General features: G+C 33.5%; 3 protein-coding genes across 3 annotated transcripts; all 3 read right to left on the bottom strand.

Moving 5' to 3' along the window:
* Positions 1 to 224: 224 nt before the first annotated feature.
* Positions 225 to 2846, bottom strand: LOC106438098 (patatin-like protein 6). Its single transcript, XM_013879155.3, has 2 exons — positions 1342 to 2846; positions 225 to 630 (listed from the first exon to the last, which is right to left on the bottom strand). Exons 1-2 carry the CDS (start codon positions 2482 to 2484, stop codon positions 322 to 324), a joined length of 1452 nt encoding a protein of 483 aa, XP_013734609.1. The 5' UTR covers positions 2485 to 2846; the 3' UTR covers positions 225 to 321.
* Positions 2847 to 8476: 5630 nt separating this feature from the next.
* Positions 8477 to 15796, bottom strand: LOC111214043 (regulator of nonsense transcripts UPF2). Its single transcript, XM_048775756.1, has 17 exons — positions 15596 to 15796; positions 15419 to 15509; positions 15074 to 15276; positions 14418 to 14756; positions 14229 to 14333; positions 13967 to 14094; positions 13293 to 13466; positions 13062 to 13125; positions 12577 to 12870; positions 12287 to 12484; positions 11967 to 12068; positions 11462 to 11713; positions 11126 to 11344; positions 10170 to 10340; positions 9786 to 9971; positions 9246 to 9689; positions 8477 to 9122 (listed from the first exon to the last, which is right to left on the bottom strand). Exons 1-17 carry the CDS (start codon positions 15635 to 15637, stop codon positions 8622 to 8624), a joined length of 3513 nt encoding a protein of 1170 aa, XP_048631713.1. The 5' UTR covers positions 15638 to 15796; the 3' UTR covers positions 8477 to 8621.
* Positions 15797 to 17209: 1413 nt separating this feature from the next.
* LOC106438097 (protein RALF-like 36) lies at positions 17210 to 17811 on the bottom strand. Its single transcript, XM_013879154.3, has one exon. It carries the CDS (start codon positions 17739 to 17741, stop codon positions 17538 to 17540), a length of 204 nt encoding a protein of 67 aa, XP_013734608.1. The 5' UTR covers positions 17742 to 17811; the 3' UTR covers positions 17210 to 17537.
* Between the last annotated feature and the right edge of the window lie 5356 nt (positions 17812 to 23167).

Raw genomic sequence — 23167 nt, forward strand, 5'->3', positions numbered from 1 at the left:
CGGTACAATTAGTCGCACAATACTATGAAAAACAAACGAATAATATTTGATCACAGATCGCAACGACATGCACACGAAGGTGCGGCTTTCGGGAGTCTTGACAATTTAAATCTCTAAGCTGAGATTAGTGCTGATTATCTTTTTTAAGTTTTTATATTATGCATTCCAAAGTTTTTTCTTGTATAAAATTACACTTAAACAAAGCAAAAATTACACAGAGAGAATGGACGAGAATGAGACCTTTCTTCTCGGAACTCAAAAGTAAATATTAATCTATACAAATTACAAACCTTAATAATTAGAAGATTAATAATAATATCTTCAAAACATACAATCAATATCCTTGAAAATCGTCTTCTGATCACTTCTTCTGTCGGTGGATTGTTTGAATGCTACAGTGGGAGCAATTCTGCAACTCCTCCTCTGGTGTTCAAGCACGAGTTCACCGGCTAACCAATCCAGCTTCTCGAAATTGCTTTCTTCATTGATTTTCTTACCACCAAACAGAACCGATTCCACGTTCTTCTGCTTCAACATCTCCTCTGCTACTCCCACAAGCATATTCACATTGCTTGGACTAGCGTCTGTGTCTACGTTTGGTTTGCATGGACCGAAGCTTGACCCATCCGCCTATAAAAATCACACAAATAATGATATCTATTATTAATATCAAGATCCAACTTTCATGATCAATTTAAAGTATTCACGATTCTTGTTCAGAACTGAGTTTTTAAAATGGCTTCAAGAATAGCAAACTCACTTAATGTAAATCACAATTACGCATACATTCTAGTATTTTATTTCCGCAATTAAAAATGTCTTCTAATAATAAAGAGGTTCAGAATCCGAAGATCCGTACATCCTAGCAGCCCATTAAGCTAACCGAACCAAAGCGAACCAAAATGTTCCATTAAGAGATTCGGTTCAATTTGGCAATTAATAAAAATTGGTTTCGGTTCAGTGATCGGTGATCTTAACAAAAATTCTAAACCAAACTAACCAAAATACGAATCAAAAATAATAAAGAGGTTCTGAATCCAAAGATCTGTATATCCTAGTAGACCATTAAGTAACCGAACCAAAGCGAACCAAAATGTTCCATTAAGAGGTTTGGTTCAGTTTGGCAATTAATAAAAATTGGTTTTGGTTCAGTGATCGGTGATCTGAACAAAAATTCCAAACCAAACTAACCAAAATACTAACAAAAACCCGACTTAACCGAAAAGAATCCTCCTAGTAAGACTTGAATCTCTCTTAGATTCCCCTAGTTTGGTACAATTAAGCAATATTACCAATCAAGCCTTAATAGCATGAACTGTAATAAACCACATTAGATTTTACCTGAATACGGACATAGTTACTCCTTCTACACTGACCAAACGCCATAGAAACGGCCTGGTCCACAGTATCAGCCGCGCCATCCGCAGAAATGCGAACAGCGGGTCGAGCCCATTGCTTAGCCTTCCATTTCATAACCTTATCACATTCATACTTCACATCCACCAACTGCCCCGTACCAAGTGACAACACAAGCAAATCCTCAACGCCTCTAACAAACGGAAACTCTTGCTTATTATGCAACACATGAGTGATCGCCGCAGACGTCGGATTACTCATAGCCAAACCACCATCAACCGCAACGCACCGTGTTTTACCATCCACTGATCTCATCTCCACAGGCTCAAACACTCCCGGCTCGGCCCACGTGGCTCTACAAACTTCCCACAGCTTGAAATCGTAGCCGTCCGTTTCCAACGCGTCGGCGCGCGAGAAAAGGAACGGTGCAGAGCTCGTGAGGTCGTAACAAGGAATCAGAACAGGTTTAAGCGTGTCCTTGAGGGTCAGCTCAGCGAACGACTCCTTCATGGACTTCTCGAGCTTCGAACCGGACCCGGTTTTCATAACCCGGTTTAGTATCTTCCCCGGTTGAGATTTATAAAAGCTTTTACCGTTCTTGGCTAAAAACCTCCACGTGTCATCCGCTTTGAAGATCGGACGGTCACCGTCGTTAGAAGCGAAAAGCATCGCCGTGAAGATCCCGCCGACGCCGGAGCCGGAAGCGACGTCGAAGTAATCAGCGATACGGGCGTTCGGGTCGCCCGACTTCAACTTCAGCGCTTGCTCAAGATAAGCCAAAGCCTTTCCGGGTATGATCCCTCTCATTCCGCCGCCGTCGATGCTCAAAACACAGACTTTCCCTCTCTGGTTCTTGATGGATCCCGGAACGACGCCGTTTACAGCAGTCGGTGATGTTTCTTGCTCTGGACTCGGGTCTCTGCTCCGAGACTCCATGAGCTTCGGGTCGTCGTCGTACCCGAAAAGAAACTTGCTTTCGAGAATGGAGAAGATCTCGTAGCTGAGCTTATCAGTCTCGATGCTCGGTTCTTGCATCTCCGCAGCCGCCGTGGCTCCGCCGTTGTTGCTCTGTTTGATTAAATGATGCTTAACAGTCGCCGACGGAGCTTTATTGTGTACTCTTTGCATCGTAATTAAGCAAACAAGAAGCAGAAACCAAGAAAGAGTATTTAATAATGAATTAAACACTCTCTAGACATTATCGCCCAACATAAAGACAAAACACTTGAAACACAAAGTTAATTTCTTGTCATAAGAACACGAGAAACAGTGACTATGGTCGCAACATTTTCTTACAAGACAAAAAGTACAGTAAAGACCGATGCTTTTCTTCTTCTACCTCTTCTCTCTCTTTATTTTCCCTCCTTAAATCATTTCAGAAATTCAAGATAAAAGGCAAAAAAAAGAGTCTTCTTTGATCAATAAAATCATGGAGGAAATAAAAAGCAAGAACACAGAACCTGCGAGGGATCTTCTTTTATAGTGTCTTTAAATCTCACGCGTGGCTTTTTGTTACATAGAGCTGCAGTTACTTTCGTACGTGTAATACGAGAGACCTGCAGTTACTTATGTACATATGTACTTATATACGTACGTATGATATTTTAAGTTTCATGCAATAATTTAAATGTATGTGATGTACATGTACCTGCCTAATATTCTTCCAAGAATTTTGAATTTATGCTGAAAAGTCATTCTATAGTCATGTATATGGTGGGGATAATGACAATTAGGTGGTGGTTCTTACATATGAATACAAAGACCAATAATACAGATCTTTTCTTGGTACATGCATATCTTTTTGATTGATTAAAAGGATTAGTTCGTATATATCTATTTTTAAAGGAAGCTAGTAGATCAATAATGTGCATGTAGTCAGCTCTCTCATTTTCACACGAACGGAACACATTCACCACCTGCTAGTCAAGGAAGTGAAAGGATACATATGTGCTCACATGCCTAATCTGCAAAACAACCAATGTTAAAAAAAATGTCCAAAAACAATAAAATAGTATGGCGTTTAGCTCGCAAATTGCGTGAAATAGTCATTCAATGTGTAGTAGGGTCTCCCAAAGCTACAGCCAACAACAAAGTTCCCACAGCTAAAGACAATAAATGACCAAAGAGTAACTGTCCCATACTTTCTTACATGGACGGTCAAGTTTTTCATATCACCAGAGCGTAGTACAAACTTTTCTTCTTAAGACTTACCCGTGGGACTCGCAAAACAGCAAACTATTGGCTTATGCGTTTGGAGGGTGCATTATTCCGTGGCCTAACCATTGGTATGTTTGTTCATATCTTTTTTCAGTGTCGGTTTGAATATGAATGTTAGATTTGTAAAGCTATTTTTCGGCGAAATTTGACAAGTAAATAGCTAGGTCAATGCATGTACATGTTAATACTTTCTGTAATTAAAAAAAAATTCTACTTAGGATGAATTATCAAGTATTACATCTCGGCTACTTGATAAGTTGCCTAGAACTCGTCTAAATTACAAATTTGGTAAACTGATGGTAATAATAAAGAACTTGTTGATTTTTGTATATAAAGAACGTAGATTAAGGTTCAAATTATTGTAATCAATTAATAATCGTGAACTTTCTTGAATTTGTTCAATTGCGATTGATAAAAGGAAGTTTGCTTTAACTATTTACAATATTAAAGTAATTCTCGACTAAGATTGGAGCGCAAGTTATGTGTAATATTCGATTTAGTTACGAACATTATTTTGAATCCATATGACCACACGGCGATTCCTTTTTAGTATAAATATACGGCTTCTATAATTCAGAAAACTCACCACACATTTCTTCTCGACTTTGCTCATATCAAAACATTTTCTCAAGCAATCAAATGGTTGGCTTTAACTCTGTTTCCAATTTGAAACCATTCAAGACATTGTTTCTTTTATATTTTATTAGTCTATTGTTTATGTTTCGTTTTATTTTATATTTTTAATTTATTTCATGCAAACAAATATACAATTTTTAAACAAAATTTTCGCAGCTTAATTTAGATTGACATATTAAATTTCGTCTAACCCTTACTTTATAACATATAGTATTTTTTTCTATGACTTTAACTTTTATTATGTCTACAAATTAAAAGTGATAATATTTTGAAATCTATTTATTTCGCGCAGGGCGCGGATTATCACCTAGTTATCAAGTATTACATCTCGGCTACTTGATATATAACTTGGTCATCTAACAATTAATTAAAGGTCAATCACGAATCCTATAAAAATGTGATATCAATCACTTCGCCAATCAAGGAAAATCATGCTGATTATTCCCCTTTAACTGTTTTATTTTATTTACATTTACACTATTTTCTTAATAGCTAATTGTAATCTCATAGTTCAGGTACGTAGTGTTGTGTCTTTTAATATATAGGCATGCATTTTTGGCTATATGAACACACATCTTTAAATAAAAATAAAAAAAATCATTATAAAGATAACAAAACCTTAATCCACAAGAATTTGATACCATGATAGACCTTTTCTTTATTAACCACAGTTTCTGGTCCCCGCTTAGTGGGGCCAACTAATCTGTGGAATCTCGGCGTGACGATCATATAAATCTCCGGTGGCCAAGCGGAATCGAACTGCAAGTACCTCTAGGACAACCCCCGCTTGGTTCCATGATAGAACTTGGCTTGACCAACCCCGCTTGGTTCCATGATAGAACTTGGCTTGACTTCTTTGTTTTACTTCGATTTCTATGACTTCTTCTGGTCCATATTATTTCAACTTCCCTTAACTTCAAGTTATTGACATGATCGTAATGCATTCAAACCTACATTTAAAGTATGTTTTGACTTCAAAGAAAATGAATTCCCTTCAAGATCTCAACAAAGCACTTGCTAATGTCTATGGTCCTGATTAACTAACATTTATTAAATTCAAAAGAGAAATAAAATGCTCCTCTTTCTCCAATATCTATCTGATCGCTATGTTATAAACCTATATAATAAGAAAACGACTTAATTATTCTCCAACAATTGTTTTTTGTGTGTGTGCTAAATCTCCACAATTTTGGTTATCTACCCCAAAAGAAAAGAAGAAGAAACACAAATTGCTGCCATCACGCGAAAAGAATCCGAAGCGCAATGATTAAAATATGTTCAGTGGTGTACTAATTGACTATTGTTCACTAACGTGATAATAATCTATTAGTAAATGGTACAATTAGTTTACTTGTTGTAGATTTCATTATCAGTTATCTACTACTTACGATAGTAAACTATATATAATCAGTTCATGTGAATCAGGTGGATCGTATTATTATTAAAAATTAACAACAATGGTAGTTTATCCCTATCATTATATGGTGGTGTTTCTTATAAACCAAAAAGTTTACGATTAGTTAAATATGGTTACTTACAACAAGTGAGCAGTGAAGTAAAGTTGGTGGAATTGGCACCGACGGGGAGAGGTCGACGTCAGTATTGGTCCCCGTAATCTCCGGTCTTTCTTTGTCTTACACATATCAGAACAGTTGATGGTAAGAAAGCTTTTGAAACTTTTGATTGTTTCTTCTTTTGTTCCGCATTTGTCGCTGCGCGGCGTGACTTACACTTTTGATAAATAGCAACACATTTTACTATCTTCTTTTTGTTTTTTTACCATAATTTAAGCTGGGTGTACTCTTTAGCTAGCCCGTGATTTTGGATATCTATGTTACTTGATCCGTCTTTGGTACTTGAGAGCTACTTATTTGGGGATATTGATTTTGTTTTCAATAATGTTATGTTGTTTATTACTCCACTTGTCTTTTTATATCAAAATATATTATATGTAGAAAATATTATTTTCATTTCAAATTAGATGTCATTTTTAGGTTTTCACACATACTAAAAATACTTAAATGTTCAGATTTACTTTTATTTAATTATTAAAATTTTATAATATTTACTGTTTTTTAAATTTAATTAGAGACAAAATAAAGTAATATAATAAAAATTGCTTTGAAATTATAAAATAATACTTATTTCGTAACTTTTTTTTTTTCGTAACATAAACGACACTTAGTTTAAAACGGAAAGAGAAACAATTATAGGAGTCCATGACACGTACCAAAGATTTCTACTTCATAATATTGACCTTTTTGGCTTCGTTTAATTTCTCTCCACCAAATTAATTTGCACCCTAAGATTGCAAATTTATATGTTAAAGAGAAAAGATTGTAAGTTTGCCAATATACACTTTACTCATCAGTATGTGTACTCTTCTAGCTCACTGTTTTCGTTGGATTCGGTAATTCTGCATTTTGATTCTTTTACAAGACCCAAGAGTCAAGTTGGGTATTATGATTCCGACCAGAATCGACAACTCTGAGACCAAAAGGACAAACAAGTGACACTGGAGATATAAATATAATAATCTGACGAACATAAAAGCACCAAAGGTATAGTACTACTGATAAACCTCTTTTTATCCATTATAGTAATAAAACATTTTATGTTTATATTTATTTATATATATTTTTATATATATATATATATTGAAATAAGTGTGTGTTTATATCTTCTTCATAAAAAAAAAGTTTTTTTTGGCTCTCGCGAGATTATGTCTTCAAACCATGATTATGTCATTGATTTAATATATTCTTTATACTAGCTTTCATCAAGTAATTGATTTGGTTAGTGACCTTCCTTCTAGTTTAGGGTAATTCACTTGCATTTCGAGAGGACCCTCTAAACATGTCCTTCTCTAATATTTTATATTTATGTGTGTATATATAAATTTAAATAGCTGAAATTCCATTTTTTAAAAGTTTACAACTTAAAATAAAGAGTAGTGTCGGCACAAAACTTTTAAATTAACTGAGATAACTTTGACCTAGTAGAGCTATTTAGCATACAACAAACAACTTTATTCATTTTCAAGATTTATACTGTTCTACTTCTGTCTACATTTATGTTAGGTATCAGTCATCTTGATACCTCTATTATAGTCTTTATACTGTGGTAGCAATTATCTTACGTTAATACTTAATAGTACTGTTACATTGATATGACATGATAACTAACTAAAAACGTATATAATAAAACTATCAAAGAAAATAAAAAAGTAGAGTTAGGAGTTAACAATTAAAGAAAAAAATAGCAGATAATAAGAAAATAATTTTTCAAATGATAAACCATCAAAAAGATTGTGAGAAAATATGGATTAACTGTTTAAATCTTTTTGAAAATACTAAATTTTAATTAAGTAATCACAATGATTATATATTAGTATTTTTAAGTGTAAATATACATGTGAGAAACTTTATCAATGAGTATTTTAGTGTTGCTGGTTCAATTGTAATGCACAGAGTTGATATCTTTGTGTGATGGAATTTTTTTCTGTTACGATATGCTATTATTAAAGTTAAAAATAAATTTTGTAAAGACTAAACTCGGATGTGGAAAAAATTATAGACTTTTAAGGGCATCCTTATTGAATGTTTCTTAAATAGAGTTTAAAAGTGTTAACCAAGTTAGAGATATCTCAATAATGATGAGGGATCTTTTGTTTTGAAGATTTTTCAAAAAGATGGTACGAGGCCGTTTTGATATTGAAAAGGCTTCCGGGCTATTAAATGAGGCTGGTATCTGACTCTGATTTGTACTCGGAGGTTCTTGCTTCGGGTCTTGTCCTGATGAAATCTTGTACGTGGTACTTGTCAACGGGCTTAATAAGAACGGACAATTTGTGAAAGCAAGCAATAGGCCTTAGGAGATGAAGAAGAAAGATGCGACTCCAAAAATGCTTATTATCTACACTACGGTTACTGCAGGCTATTATAGAGAAGGGAATCTAGATGAGGTTTTTAGACTTCATGTCCAGATGATTGAGGAAGGGTCTTCAACAATATGAAACTATATTTGATATACTCGTGAGTATAAAAGTTGAGAAACCTCATGCTGCTGGTAAGGTTAGGAGTAACTCAGATGCAAGGTAGCTCCAAAAACATATTCCCTCCGTTTCCCAGATGTTTTGAAATTTTTTTGATATTTCAAAATATAAAATATTTTGATACTTTTAAAATATTTTAACTTTATTAAAAATCGGTCAACTACATTATTTATGATTGATTAACTTATATTTAACTTATATTACTTAATAATATTATCTTCTAAAATGTAAATTTTTTAATTCTTATGCATTGAAACAAAACATCTTATATCAGACGGAGTATTAGTTTTTGTTTGAAAAGCAAAATCCAAGTTAAAGTTGGATCAAACATGCTGGACACACAGAGCTGATCCAGACCTTACTTTCTTCGGGAATAATACGAACCGCCACCTCCTTGATGATAAACAAACCGGTGACGAGATCCACCACCTTTCCCACTTCCTTCACCTGTGCTACGAGTGTTTCCTCTGCTTCCACCAGGTATCCAATTCGAGGCTTGTGTCCCTAACCCATTAGCTTCCTCTTCGTCTCTCTCGTTGTACTCGAGCACTAACCTCTTTATATCTTGCTTCTCTTCCAAATCCGCAGCCTCTTTCTGTTTTGTGCTCTGCACTAGCGAGCAATCACTCGGGATTAGCATTTGTTTCGTTTGTTGTTTGTTTCCTCTCTTCACTAGGACCTTCACTTGAACTTCTCTTGGCTCTCCATTCTCTTCATCCACGACTTCTTCACCGTTGTCACCTGTGACTCGCCCAAAATGGTGATGATCTTTTCCAGATCCTTCGAAAACACTCATTGGTATTGTCATGTTCAATGCTGGTCTACCACGCAATTCTAGCTTTCTTTGCTCTATACTCTCCTGCACCCAGAAAACAGTTAACCATGTTCATGTTAAGTTTCAAATGCCTTGGTTTTTCACATTCGTACCAAAAATAGATGCATCAATCTACAAAAAAAAAAAAAAGACCAAATGTGAACTTGCCTGAAGTAAAGCCTTGAGTTCTTGATCAAAGTCTGCTTGCTCCTCAGGATCTACGGTTACTACCTTCTGCCTTACCCGAAATTCGTTATCATCATCAGATCCAGGTCCAACGCCATCTTCATAGTCATCCCCATCGTCACTATCAGATCCCCGTTCATGATTTCCATCATCCAACTCTTCATTCTGTCCATCTCGGACAGCAGAGCCACTACCAGAATCACTGTCGCTTTCTTCTTTGGGAGCTTCACCATTCTCTCCAATATTTTTTTCATTACTTTTACCGTTCGAAAACATGCCTGGACGCTTTGTATCTGGATGTCTTTCTACACTGACTTTGTCTGCAGCAGAAGCATGTTCACGCTCTTCCAGCTGAAGTATAGCTGCATTGATCTCATCAATAGTCGTGTAACGGGTCATATTGGGTCTCAAATTGGCAAAAAGATCCTGCGTTGAGACACTTTATTCTGTTATAGATACCCTGAACCCTTAAGTGAAAACTGAATCAACTTCTACAAAATCTACAACAGTTATAAAACTAACCTGCAAGTCAAATTCAATATCCAGAGGAAGATGACCTTTGCTCAGTGTGTATCTCTGGAAATGTACCAAAAACTGATCAAGCCTTTTCTTTGAAGAACCTCGATCAAAGTAGTGTCCACATGTTTCCAGAAGAATGATAACCATCCTGACACGGAAAAAATCTTCTGGCGGATCCAGCACCTCTTGCTAATATCATAAAATTATATACAACAGTCCATCAGTACAACAGTCAATGAGGAATGTATAGGCTATAGCAGAAACTAAGCACGAGAAGAGGCACTAATGACTGTAATTTTTCGAATGCCAAACCACACAGGCACACACAGCACAGGCATTTAGAACTCGGCAAAGGGTTATAATCTGAAATGTCTGAGGCTCACTTACCTCTGAAGTACCATGACCATATGAAAGAGTTAAGTAAAGCGTCTCGAATATCACAGACGAATCTACGTGCTCGTAGTTGTACAGCTCCCCTAAGAATCTCATATGGGCCAGACGCTTCTGTTGTGCCCCATATTCATTCAACTCAAGCCCAACCCTTATCTCCTCCAGTACCTTCAAATGAAAACAAATTATCATGTTACTTAAAAAACAGACGTGGACCACGTGGTACTAAGCCGCGGACAACAAGCAATACTTTTAGAGAAAATGTGAGATAAATAAGCCCATAAAAAGTTACAGATAAATTTAAGCGAAACATGTAAACATCATTCCTGAGCCGACATAACCAAGGAACAAAACACACTAAGCACCATATTTTATGATACGAAAGCATCTCCACACACTCTTCAGATCTGATACATCAAACCTATAGGCATGATCCTTCAAACCATTTTCAACAGAACACTTATTTCAGGCTTTACTGATGCGTAGAAGTTCACATAAGAAACAACATCATTCCAACTTGAACGCAAATTTTAATTCTATTGACTAAAAGGGGAGCTTAATATCTTAGACCTTTTCACTGGTGCACAGAATCAGAAACAAATGCCTATAATATACCATTACTTTTCGGGTTATAACTACACACTAAGAGAACAAGCTACATATTTTGTAGATTCAAAACCTTACACACAATTCAATTCCCCCAGATGAAGTAAGAAAATCAGAATGTTTTGTCAAGAGTCAAGAGGACCATTTATGCAACACCATCTAAGGTAATAATTATATGACTTTTGGGAACCAATTTGTACATAGATCCCCGAGACCGATGCACCTTCCTCAAGTAAAACTCAGAAACTTCTGACTTTTAAGAAGTTAACTTGCAGGATTAAGAGATTTGGAGAGCACAAAATCCACATGTATTAGTATATATAAAAGATTCAGTAAAAGGAACACACCTCATCAACAATAGCCACCGCAAACTCCTCATGATGGCGGCTCAATCCAGAAGTCAGGGAAGCAATTAAGTGAATCTGACCATACTTTCCCTTGTGAACCTTCATAAAACACTTTAAGATGTATTGCTCACATTCACTCCATGGCAACTTCCGCAGTTGCTTCAGTACATTCGTAATGGAATCTTTGTCAAGATCTGAGAATAGCAATTTTCGAATATACTGCAGAAATTTGAAAAGAAGTGTAAGAAAAACCAAAGTGGCCAATACAATTGAGCAACGAAATATAATAAGAATTAAGAAACATAAAGGACAATATAGTTAGAAATTAGTAAATACCTGATGCAATGGTGGACGAACTTTAGAGATTCGTGCTGATCTTTCAGGTGGTTTACAAAGGTAGTAGGCATTTTCCACAAGAGTGCTTTGACGAGGATCTAAGTTCTTGACATTTTTCAGGCGCATCAATATGTCCAGCATATTAGTCATCCTGAGTGTGGTCTCGGGAGACCGATAAAGGAAACGGCCACATGTCTCCAGAAGATTGCAAGCAACATCAATGTTATGATGAGTAAAATCATCTAAGCAAGCCTGCAAGAAAAAGGGAAGTGAACATTTTATACAGTTGAATGGCTCGAGTTTTGTCAGAGATGATAGAAATCAAAATCCCCATGCAATTACTTTTTTTTATGACCCCCCATGCAATTACTTTTTCATCTCCTGTAAGTGGTTTAAGTGAAAATTACCAAATGTATATACTAGAAACGTGTCTAACGTATATTCAGAGAATTCAAGAAAATAAACATCTCTATAAAATGCATGTGTTGATGGATGAGCATTATACCTTCAAACAACTGAATACAAGCCCAGAAGGCACAATTTTAAACTTGCAGAGTTCTCCAATAAATCTGATGTTCCGGATTTTTGATTCGATATTCATTTGGTCCTGCACAAAATTCAGTTTGCAACTTCATAAGACAGTATATTATCAACTTTGAGGAGCGTTTTAATGGAAGGTTGGAAGCCAAAGTGAGAACAGAGGCATTAATATCAACAGAGTGAATTTGACTTCACTCTGCTCGAAGAATAAAAGTGCAATTCTAGTCAAATGTCTGAAAGAAGATATAATTACTTAACAAAGATAATGCAACACATCCAGCTAACCTTTTTATGGACTAGATAATTGAACTCCTCCTCCAACATCTGCACAATCGTAGAAGGGATGTCTTTCATGCACGTTGCTAGTGTTGCAATCATACGCGAATAGTAAGCTAGCAACTCCAGAGATGTCCTAGGGACATTAAATAACGCTTTGACAAGTTTTTTTCTGTTTGTCTTGGAATTCAAATAACAATATTCCACCTGGAAAGAAAAACATAGAAGTGAATAATAGAGCAAAAAAAGACGTTCAACCAAAACGACATCAAATAGAAAACCATTTCAAAAACTCTTACCGTTAACTGGTCAATAAGATCACGGCTTACGCAACCAGGAAGTCGCTGTAACAATCTTTCGAAGTTTGCCACGTCAAGGCTCTTGCCTTTCTCCTTCTCATTTTCCAATTTCTTGTCACTATCCTTTTCTTTCCCTTTTTCCTTCTTAGCACCCTTCGCCTTTTCCTTGTCTACGTCATCCTTCTCTTTTGGCTGCTCAGTAGTTGAGACATCAGCCATATTACCAGAATCAGCAGGAAACTCTGTTGTGTCTTCAGCTGTTTGTTGACTTTCGACAACTTCAGAGCTAGACTCCTACAACCAATCACAACAGGGCATGAAATCCGAAATGCTAAATTTATAGAAAACTATGCCCAGCACGAAATCTTTCGAGCATGTCTATTGATCACTACGTATTAAAAAGGAACACCATCCACGTTCTCACATAGCAGAAACAGTTTCTTATATCCTAAGAGGAAAAGAGTGAGAATGCGTCATCCACTCACAGATGATTTGTTTTTTGTCTTTGCAGGCTCCACTTCTCCCAACAAGACTGCTGGAACAAATGCCCTAGAGAAACAACGAAGATGACATAAGCAACTAAAAGAGAAGAATAAACGCTATAATGAGCTAGATAAGCCAGACTCTTTCAAGAAAATTGAAGTTTTCTGAGTGCCACTTGAAAACAACACATTCTCCCACAAAGTTGTTTCTTAGGACCACAAATTAGAACTGACCTCAGATCAGGCAAGCACTCGTAAAATGTCTTGGTCTCTTCATCGTCCCAAACAGGTTCCGGGACAGATGTATCCTTTACAGCAGCAGACGATGAGGCTTCGTCCCCTGCTGTGAGCCTAGTTGTACCATCCTCTGGCATAACAGGAGGCTGCATATCAAGTGCTTCAGCCAAACTGCAACATGACATACGATACATTATAGTATGCAGAGGTTATAGATGAGAAAACAGCTTTTTTGTTTTGTAACTAATATTTATCCTAAGCAAATAGCCTCTGAATATTGAAACTGTAGATGTTCCTTTACCAGATAACCCATTCAAATCAAAGATATGGGATGAAAGGATAAACACCATAAATCTAAGATCACTTAAGATCCGTTACAAATATCACAGGGTTCTAGTGAATCGGTATGTCATGATCAATACAAAGGTTTGGCAAACGAACTGACGCAGAACAATGACACTTTATGTTTTACACTACAATGACGGCAAAAAGATGCTAATTACTTCAAGAATATATCAGACAGTACAATGGGTTATAAGTATACTGTTACTGACGGATTAAATGACAAAGATTATGATTTATGATCTAAGCTTTTCTGCAATCAACTCCACTACAGCTAGACCCAATGAGAACAGGAAAACCCAGTTGAGTTATAAGAATGATCAACTTACGAGGAGATATTTCGATAGAGATGGTCATATGATTTCCTCAGCTTTTCATATGACGATGCACTGTCTTCACTAAGCTCCCCTTTAGCATTTACCAGCTTTGCATTTTCTTTTTCCATTTGTTGAAGTGACTGTAAAAAATATATATAATGAAGGTACTACAGAAAAAGGAGAACGGAAAAGAAAAGGAGAAAGTACTTCAATTTCAAAAAAGAAAGATATCTATAAAAGTTTCTGCACATGTGCAAACAAATAAATATCTAACCTTGTGCTCAGACTGAAGCAACTCTGCCAGAGCATCATAATATGTGTTGAAAGCTTTCTTAAAATTCTTTTTCTGTTCTGCAGTGACGCCGAGCCCCTTAAAAAACTAGAGTAACCTTTAGTCAGATTTAGTTCTGCACCTCATCAAATACTGGGCATAAAAATTCAGCTGATATTGAAACCTACTTACATCTTCGTCTTGTCCAGATATGGGAAGCCCAAGAAAAACTCTTCCTTGCCTAGCAAAACCGGCAAGAAGTGTCAAATTCGTCTGGGTCGTATCTCGATCTTTCATGTGTTCAGCACTGGTAAGGTCCTTAATAATACTGATGAAGATGTTACTATCTTCTATTACTCCAACATAGTAGAGCTCCAGAAGAAGTTTTAGGGTACTGCGCTTTTTCATGGCCTTTGAGTTTCTGTCTGCATCTACGTCGTCGGCGGATTTTCCAGGAAGGAAGACTTTCAAGAGCCCTTGTGTTAGACTAGGAGAGAACTCTTTATACCTCTGATGAAGTAGTGAGCATATCTGTCAGAAAACATGGATATCAGCTACAGTTCAAGGCCTTAAAAGAAAGTGAGCATCCTCTCACGCTACTATATTATGTCCCATGATAAATAACAAAGTCAAAAGAGACCCCTAATCATCTAAACTGAGAGAACAAGGTATCTTTCCACATAAACCTAAACCCGGGTAAGAGGATTGACATCCCAAGCAGTCTAATGAATTAAAAACTACTGACACAAAGATAACAACTATAAAAATCTCAATGAGACATGTTGATCACAAGAGATATACATGATTAGCATAAGAAAAACGACCCCTAACCGAGTCTAATCTCCAACCTGGACAGCTGCTTGAATATCTGAGCTTTTGAGCTTGGCCTCACAAATGGCAGTAACTGCTTCACTAACGAATTTGCTAAGGTTTACACTTCGCAGATCATCCATGAGCCCTTCACGCTGCTCCTCGTTGATCTGCTTCAACTTCTTGATAACTGCTGTATTGCGCTTGATACTAGAATCAAGAGTCCTAAGATACGCCGAATCTGCAACATAAAGGACGCAGTCTCAGCAACAACTCAAACTACAAATTTCTACACTAGATCAGTAACAAAGACAACTTAAAGCACTCAAACAACATTTGACAGACGCAATATGAAAACCCTAAATTAGCAAAAAAAAACAAACCAGGTCGTTCAGGATTGAGATTGCTTTGACGAAGAGCCATCTTAGCTTCGATTGACTTCTTAATCTCCTCAAGACGAGCAAGAGCTTCCTTCTGCGATCAACAAGGAAACGAGAGATGAGTATATTCAATTTGCTGGAGCAAAGACCAATCCCTAATCTGGGAGATCGAAATCAAACCTCGTCGTCTTGTTTCTCGCTGTCCTCTTGATGATGATCCATTAGGGTTCAGGATCGATAAACCACGGGAGAAATCTGGAGGCCAGTGATCGGTTTTAGTTTCGAATCGGAGTTGAAGGGTTACTATTGAGAATTGAGATATTGGATCCCAAATCGGGTCAAGATGACCCGATCTCTTCGGGTTGCTAGCCCATTGAATTAGTAATCGTAATTGAATAAAGGGACCCAAATACAAAAACCAATAAAGTGAATTTCACTATTTTAATGGTTACAAAAGAAGCATTAACAAAAAATATTTTAACTTTAAAAAAAAATTAGATACTTTAGTTGTGGTGAATATTTACTTACAAGGTGCTCACATCAAGGTATACACATATGTGTATGTAAAAAGTATATAAAAATAGTTAATAAATATATAAAGATATTGTTAATTAATATTAAATGACATTTTTGTTCAAAATAATACATGAAAAATAAAATTAAAATTAATTTAAAATAAAAAAGGTCTTGACATTAGTCAATTTTTTCATATAAATAAAATAAAATTGTATCCGTAAATAGAAGTGAGCACAGATCGAATATTTGGGTATTTGGAAGCATTCGTGTCCATTCGATCTTTAGCCACCTAGATATTTGGTGACTCGGATATCCTAAATGTTTTAGAATTTTAAAAAATATCCGATTTTATCCATAAATAAAATAAAATTTAAAAAATAATTTAAATAAAACATTATTTAACTTTTTAACATTCTAGTACCTAATATAATAAATTTAATTTATAAAAAATATATTGTAAAACTGATATAAAGTATAATATATATAACGTATATATATAATTCTTTACATATATGTATATATGCATATAACAGATCGAATTAGATATATGTTCCTAAAAATATTGGTATTTGTGATTTGCTTCTTTTTGGATATTGTATTTTAGTATTTGATTTGTTTCGTAAAGTTACGGAAATCCAGATTTTTTGGTTCAAATCTAAACGGATAACGAATTGAATCAAAATGTATGAATATTTTGCTCAACTTTATCTGTAAACAATAAAAATAATATATATATATATATAGTTTGGCTTTTGATTCATTATCTATTTTTATTCTAACCGAAAAATCTAGAGTTTTATTGGAACCATATATGTAAGTTTTATATTAAAAAAAAATGCAAAGTACATAGTGTGAACACATTTATGAATATAGTGTGAACGCGTTAGCATACTTATTATCAAATCATTGTGAAGCTGACACGTGTCTATTATAGTGTTAATGCATTTATTACAATGTTTCTCTTTTAATATATAAAAGATTAGCATTAGCGTGATTAATGGAGAGTTCTTAGAGTGAGATTCTTAGATAAAATGAATTTCACTATTTTAATGGTTACATTAGCATTAGCGTGATTAATATGGAGTTTTTAGAGGGGGTTCTTAGAGCATGTTTAATGGAGAGGTTCTTAGGGTGGATTCTTAACGGAATATTAGATAATCGAAACATGCTCTAAGGGTGGGTTCTTAGCGGAATATAAGAAAGTGTCTCTTAACTTTTAACTAGAAAAGCTAAAAACCGGCTCATATATATCTTTAATAAAAAAACGAAAAGCTTTATACAATGAAACATCATTTATATACATGAACTTATTGCATACAAAGCCATATCATGTAACAAATGGCTGGTATAGCTACACAAACATTTACACCATAGAAAATATATACGAAAAAATATATATATATATATATATATATATACGAACATGTTTATTCAAAGTTAGCCGATATAACCTTACAATGCTAATATCAAGTAGCTACTGCTTAAATTATACTCAGAAATATAGTTACAACAACAATTATGTATTTGGTAGTTTCAGAAGTAATTATAAAATCAATTATTATTCGGGTCACAAGTTTTTCATTTACAAGAAATTAATGTCGTAATCTCAACCCCCACGACATTTTTCGCCATTTTCACAACCTGGTGTGTATGGGTTAGCCTGACCTTCACATGCTCCCGGGGCACAACCCTTGCGGTCTGTGCCCATAGCTCCATTCCCTATATTTGTAGCTTCAGCTGTGCTCATAACAATACATATAATGGCTACAAGAGCCAGTGATTTAACAATTGTTTTCTTGGATATAACCATTTTGTTTAGGATGAATCTTTTTAATATTTATTTAGGATAGTTTATTGTTTTCTAATGAACATTCATACTGTTTTATAGTGGAAATTTTTATTTGCTAAATTGAAAATGTTTATAATGGGTTTGATTAGCCGTAATCTTTTATATTTGTTGGTTTTACGCATTGGATGGCCAACCACACTTATTTAGTTATGTATAAAAATAGTGAAATCATATTTGTCGATATAAATTAAAATTGTTTTTAAAAATACTTCCATTCAAGAGATTTTTATTTTCTCAGCACATTTTTGTGGAGGTAAAAAACTATTTATAAATAAATGAGAGATTTGGACTTCGGATTTTGTTAGATCAAATAAGTGGTATTTTCTCAATTAGTCCAAATAATGTATTGTTTTTCAAATAAAAATGTTTTTTCATATATAGCATAACTTTGTTGATTCTGGTCCACTATGGATTGTTCAATATCAATTTTTCTTCTTCTTTTCTTTTAATTAATACTTCATTTGTCTTTCCTTTGACAACTATTTTCCATTGACAACTATGAGCATTATCAAAACTCAAACGGCAATGCCACTTAACTACCACTTCCCCCGGCATATTTTAATATGACATCATTTTAACGATATATATGTAGATGTAATATATTTAGGGAGCGAACAACCATCACAATAGTTGATGTTTTTAGATGAGCGAACTTAGTAAAAACAGCAATACAAACACTTAATCAGTGGCATAAGCAGTGTATAAGGAGGGGGTGGACTGACCGCATAAAATTTTAGAATTTATTTAATTTTTAGTTAAATACTTAAAGTTGACCCCAATCCAAAAATATTCATTTATTAAATATAATTAAATTCTAATAAAAAAAATATTCACAATACTAAAATATTAGTATTGCAAATTAATAACAATTCTAATAAAAAGGAATATTCACAACACTAAAATAAATAGCATCACTAAATATTCTTGTAAGATTAGGTTTTCTTCTGTTTCTAACTTCATTCGCAGGTGGTGAAACTGCCAACGCACTTAATTATTAACATATATATGTGTTCGCATTTTCATGGCAGAGCAAAAGTCCGTTACTTTGACGGTGTGAGCTTAAAATGTTTTACATGTTCATGTGTATACAAGTTTGACATCACTTATCATTTGAATACACAGAGAGAAAGGGTCTATCCATGGTCTATCCATAGCTGCACCTCAGGTTAATAAAACAAAAAATTGTTTTTTAAAATTTAAATTTTCTGGTGCACAAAAAAAAAAAAAATTTAAATTTTCTTAAAAGGTTTACTTCGGACCCATAAAATTGAATATAGGCACTCTATAATCGTATTTTTATATCACTTATTCATTCTAACCGATGACATTTTCCATTCATAAATCACATTGTTATCAGTTTACTTTCAAACTAGAATCACATGATTATTAATTATGTTGAATCAATCGTACAATTTGAATTCATCATGATCATTTTTGTATGTGTTTTCTATTGTGTGGATAGTTACAAAAAAAAAAATTTCACCACTTTGGATTAAATTTCATAATAAATACTTTATTATTTTTAAAATTTGAATTCATCATGATCATTAACTACTATCGCGCGCCTTGCATGGAATGAACATTTTATATACATATTATTTTTATTATTATTATTTATTTAACATTTTATACATATTATGAAACAAATTAATAAATATATATTTAATAACTGAAAACTATTAAATGTTATGTGTATATTTGAATTGACACAAATACATATATTAAAGAAATCACTTTTGTTTATTTACAATCATTTTGGTATGTAAATTCAAACAATGATTTTCTCTATTTTGTATTGTATGTAATTAAATTTAAATAATATTAACATATACATATAGTATATTTTTAATATGACTATCTATTAAATGAAACTTCCTAATAATATGATTTTATGATCATTTATATTTTTTAACAAAAATTTTAAATCATTAATAACAAAACTTTTAGTGTGGGAGTTTAAATATTTTAATAATATATAATCTTTCTTGAAATTCAACGTAAATTTCAAAATTAAAATATTAAGTTTTCATTACTTGTTCAATGCAAATTTTTAAATTAAAATATTTATGTATTTTTATATTGTATATACTATATATATTATATAATATATATATATATATATATATATATATTAATCTAATTTATATATCTTTTGTTCTTTTTGATGGTTTTATAATCATTTGAAATCTTCTTATAACAAAAATTTAAACTATAGATCACAAAAAATTCGGCGTGAAACTTTTAACAATTTTCCTAATTTATAGTCGTTTTTCTTAAATTCAGAATATAACATATACAAAAAAATCTAACTTTTATTATATGATTAACATGATTGTTTAATTTATTTTAGTAATATAACATTAAACAAAAAATAATGGAGGATATGCAAATTGTTATCAAATCTTGACTATTAAAATTATTAATTATCAAATATATATTATATTCACTTTTGATAATTCTGTAATTTTATTTTATAAAAGAATGGAAAGTATTAATTATGGATTATTAATTAATTTATTGTTAATTTAATGAGAAATATATAATATATATTTTGTGGACCAACATATTTTTTAAAAATATTTTAATGCTTCTTTTTTAATATATCGAGGATGTTGAACCAAACGTAAATTTGAATTCATCATGATCATTTTTGTATGTGTTTTCTATTGTATGGATAGTTATAACAAAAAAAAATTACCACTTTAGATTAAATTGCATAATAAATACTTAATGAAAAGTATTGCTTTAAAATAGTGCTTTGTAACTTTTATAAATACTTTGCCGAGGTACTTCATTGTTCAACATATTTGTTCATATTTTCATGGCAGAGAAAAAGTTTGGTACTTTTACTTTGACGGTGTGAGCTTGCAATGTTTCACATGTTCATATGTATTTGAGTTTGGTATCATTTAGAGCATTTTCAATCCCATTCTATATTTCACTACAAAATGAAATGTGAAATGGACCAATAAACAAATAAACAAATATTACTTTATTTATAGAATAAAATTTTTTGTTTGTTAATTATTCTATTTTCTACTTTATTTTAAAATAAAATATGAAGTGGGATTGAAGATAGTCTTATCCTTGGTACAAAATATTGTTCTTTTAATCAAATTTTTAAAAACGTTTACGTGTTTCAGACCCGTATCAAAATTATGGTACTCTATAATAATTTTTATATCGCTTATATATACACTCTAACCGACGACCGCCTCCGTTCGTGAACCACATTGTTATCAATTTACTACGAATTGGAATCACATGATTATTCACTATGTTAAACCAATCGTATGTGCTTTGTACTGATTGAGATATAATATACCTTTTATGTATAAAAAACCAGGATCATATATATATATATATATATATATGATTAACATAGTTTGACTGATGGATCCGGACATCTAGAAAATTTAGGAGATTCGAATCCATCGGATCCGTGGATTAATATTTGGATCGGTTCTCGTGGCTTACGGATTTCAGATATCCATGTATATATTATACTCTTCGGATATTTGGATCCGATCCGTAAAAATAATTAAGAATATATATTTTTCTAAATACTAAAATTCTATAATAATACATAAATTAAATATTTATATAATATTTATAAATATATTTATATGTATATAATAAGTTCCAACCCTAGTTTGACCCAAAAATATATATAGATATGAAAAAGCAATACTAAGTGTATGAAGTTCATGTCAATCTCTCATGAAATACACCTTAAAGCTCTTTTACCTTTGACCGAAAAAGAAGAAAGATGAATACAACAAAAACATCATATATATATAAATATATATATGAATTTATTACATGCAAAGCCATATTATAACAAAATGGCTGGTATAACTATACAAACATTTTAATACCAAGTTAGCCGATATAAGCTTACAATACTAATATCCGCTAGCTATTACGTAAACAAATTATTTTTATAAATATTAGTTACAATTATTATGTATTTAGTAGTTTTAGAAGTAGAAAATTTAATTCTTATTTATTTCGCAGAGAGAAAATCTCTTAATCTCAACCCGCGCGACATCTTCTACCACTACCAGGTTCACAACCCGGGTTAAATGGTTCATCATCACCACCTGTCTTGCATGTTCCCGAGACACAACTCTTGTGGTGGTGATCTTTGTCCTTATGTCCGCTCCCTGTGTGTGTGGCTTCAGTTGTGGTCATGACGATACACATAATGGCTACAAGAGCTAATGCTAGAACAATTGTTTTCTTGGATATAACCATTTTGCTTTGGTTAATTTGCTTTTTTTGCTAATGAAAACTCGTGCGATTTATAGTGTGAATTTGTATATGCTAAATAAAGAGTGTTAATGAGTTTGGTTAGCCGTAACCTTTGGATATTTTGTTGGTTTTACGAATTGGATGGTGAACCACACTTGTTTGTTTTGTATAAAAATAGTGTAAGCATAATTTTTGACTGTTGTAAATAGAACTTAAAATTATTTTATTTACATCCAGCAAATATTTTATTTCCTAGGAAAATTCTGGTGGAAGAAGAAAACTATATATAAGTAATGAAAAAAATTGGATTCAATTATACCAAACAACGTGTTCTTTTTATGGTTACAATTAAACCAAATTTTATATCGTTTTCAAAGAAAAAAGTTGTTGTTCTTCTTCTTCTAAAATCAAAAACATGACATTTCTTTTCTAAAAACAAAATCCAAGATCAAATTTTAATTTGATTTAAGAATTTTATTTGAGGATTTGAAGCCTATATAATTATTTGAATATTTTTACAATGTATTAAATTTTAATCACATTTCCAATACACCCTTAATACTATTTATATTGTTCAAATACTATAAATTTTAAAAGGTTTCTATATATATATAACTGAACTTGTCTCCTGTTTTGGGCTTTTAGGCTAGTTAATATTTCGTGTGGGCCTCATTAAATTAGAAAGTCCACTGTGAAGTTCCGATGATAAAAGTCACATTAACCTTTATGAATCCACGTCACTTTCTTCTGAATCTATTTAACTTCATCTTCTCCGATTTTAACCTTTTCCAGGTTTCTTCCGACAATTTTCTCAAACAGACAGAACCCAAATCAAACCTCTGGCCATGCTCAGATCCAGCCTCGCTTCGTTAATCGTCGATGTCACTTCACGGCGCACGTTACCTCCCCTCGCATCCTTCTCTCACCCTGCGCATATTAGCCGTTCCTCACGCCGCGTTCTTCCTTCCCGGTACTCCTCCCACACACCTCTAAGGTTTCAGATTCAGCCATGTAACCACCGCCGCCTCTCCTCCTTCTCGTCTCCCTCTGAGAAACACGGACCATCTTCGTCTACCCGGTCAAGCCTCGGGGTCAAGATGACGCATTCACGGCGGCTCGAAAAGTTCCAACGG

Source organism: Brassica napus, chromosome A3, assembly GCF_020379485.1.
Source record: "Brassica napus cultivar Da-Ae chromosome A3, Da-Ae, whole genome shotgun sequence".
Taxonomy (NCBI): Eukaryota; Viridiplantae; Streptophyta; class Magnoliopsida; order Brassicales; family Brassicaceae; genus Brassica; species Brassica napus.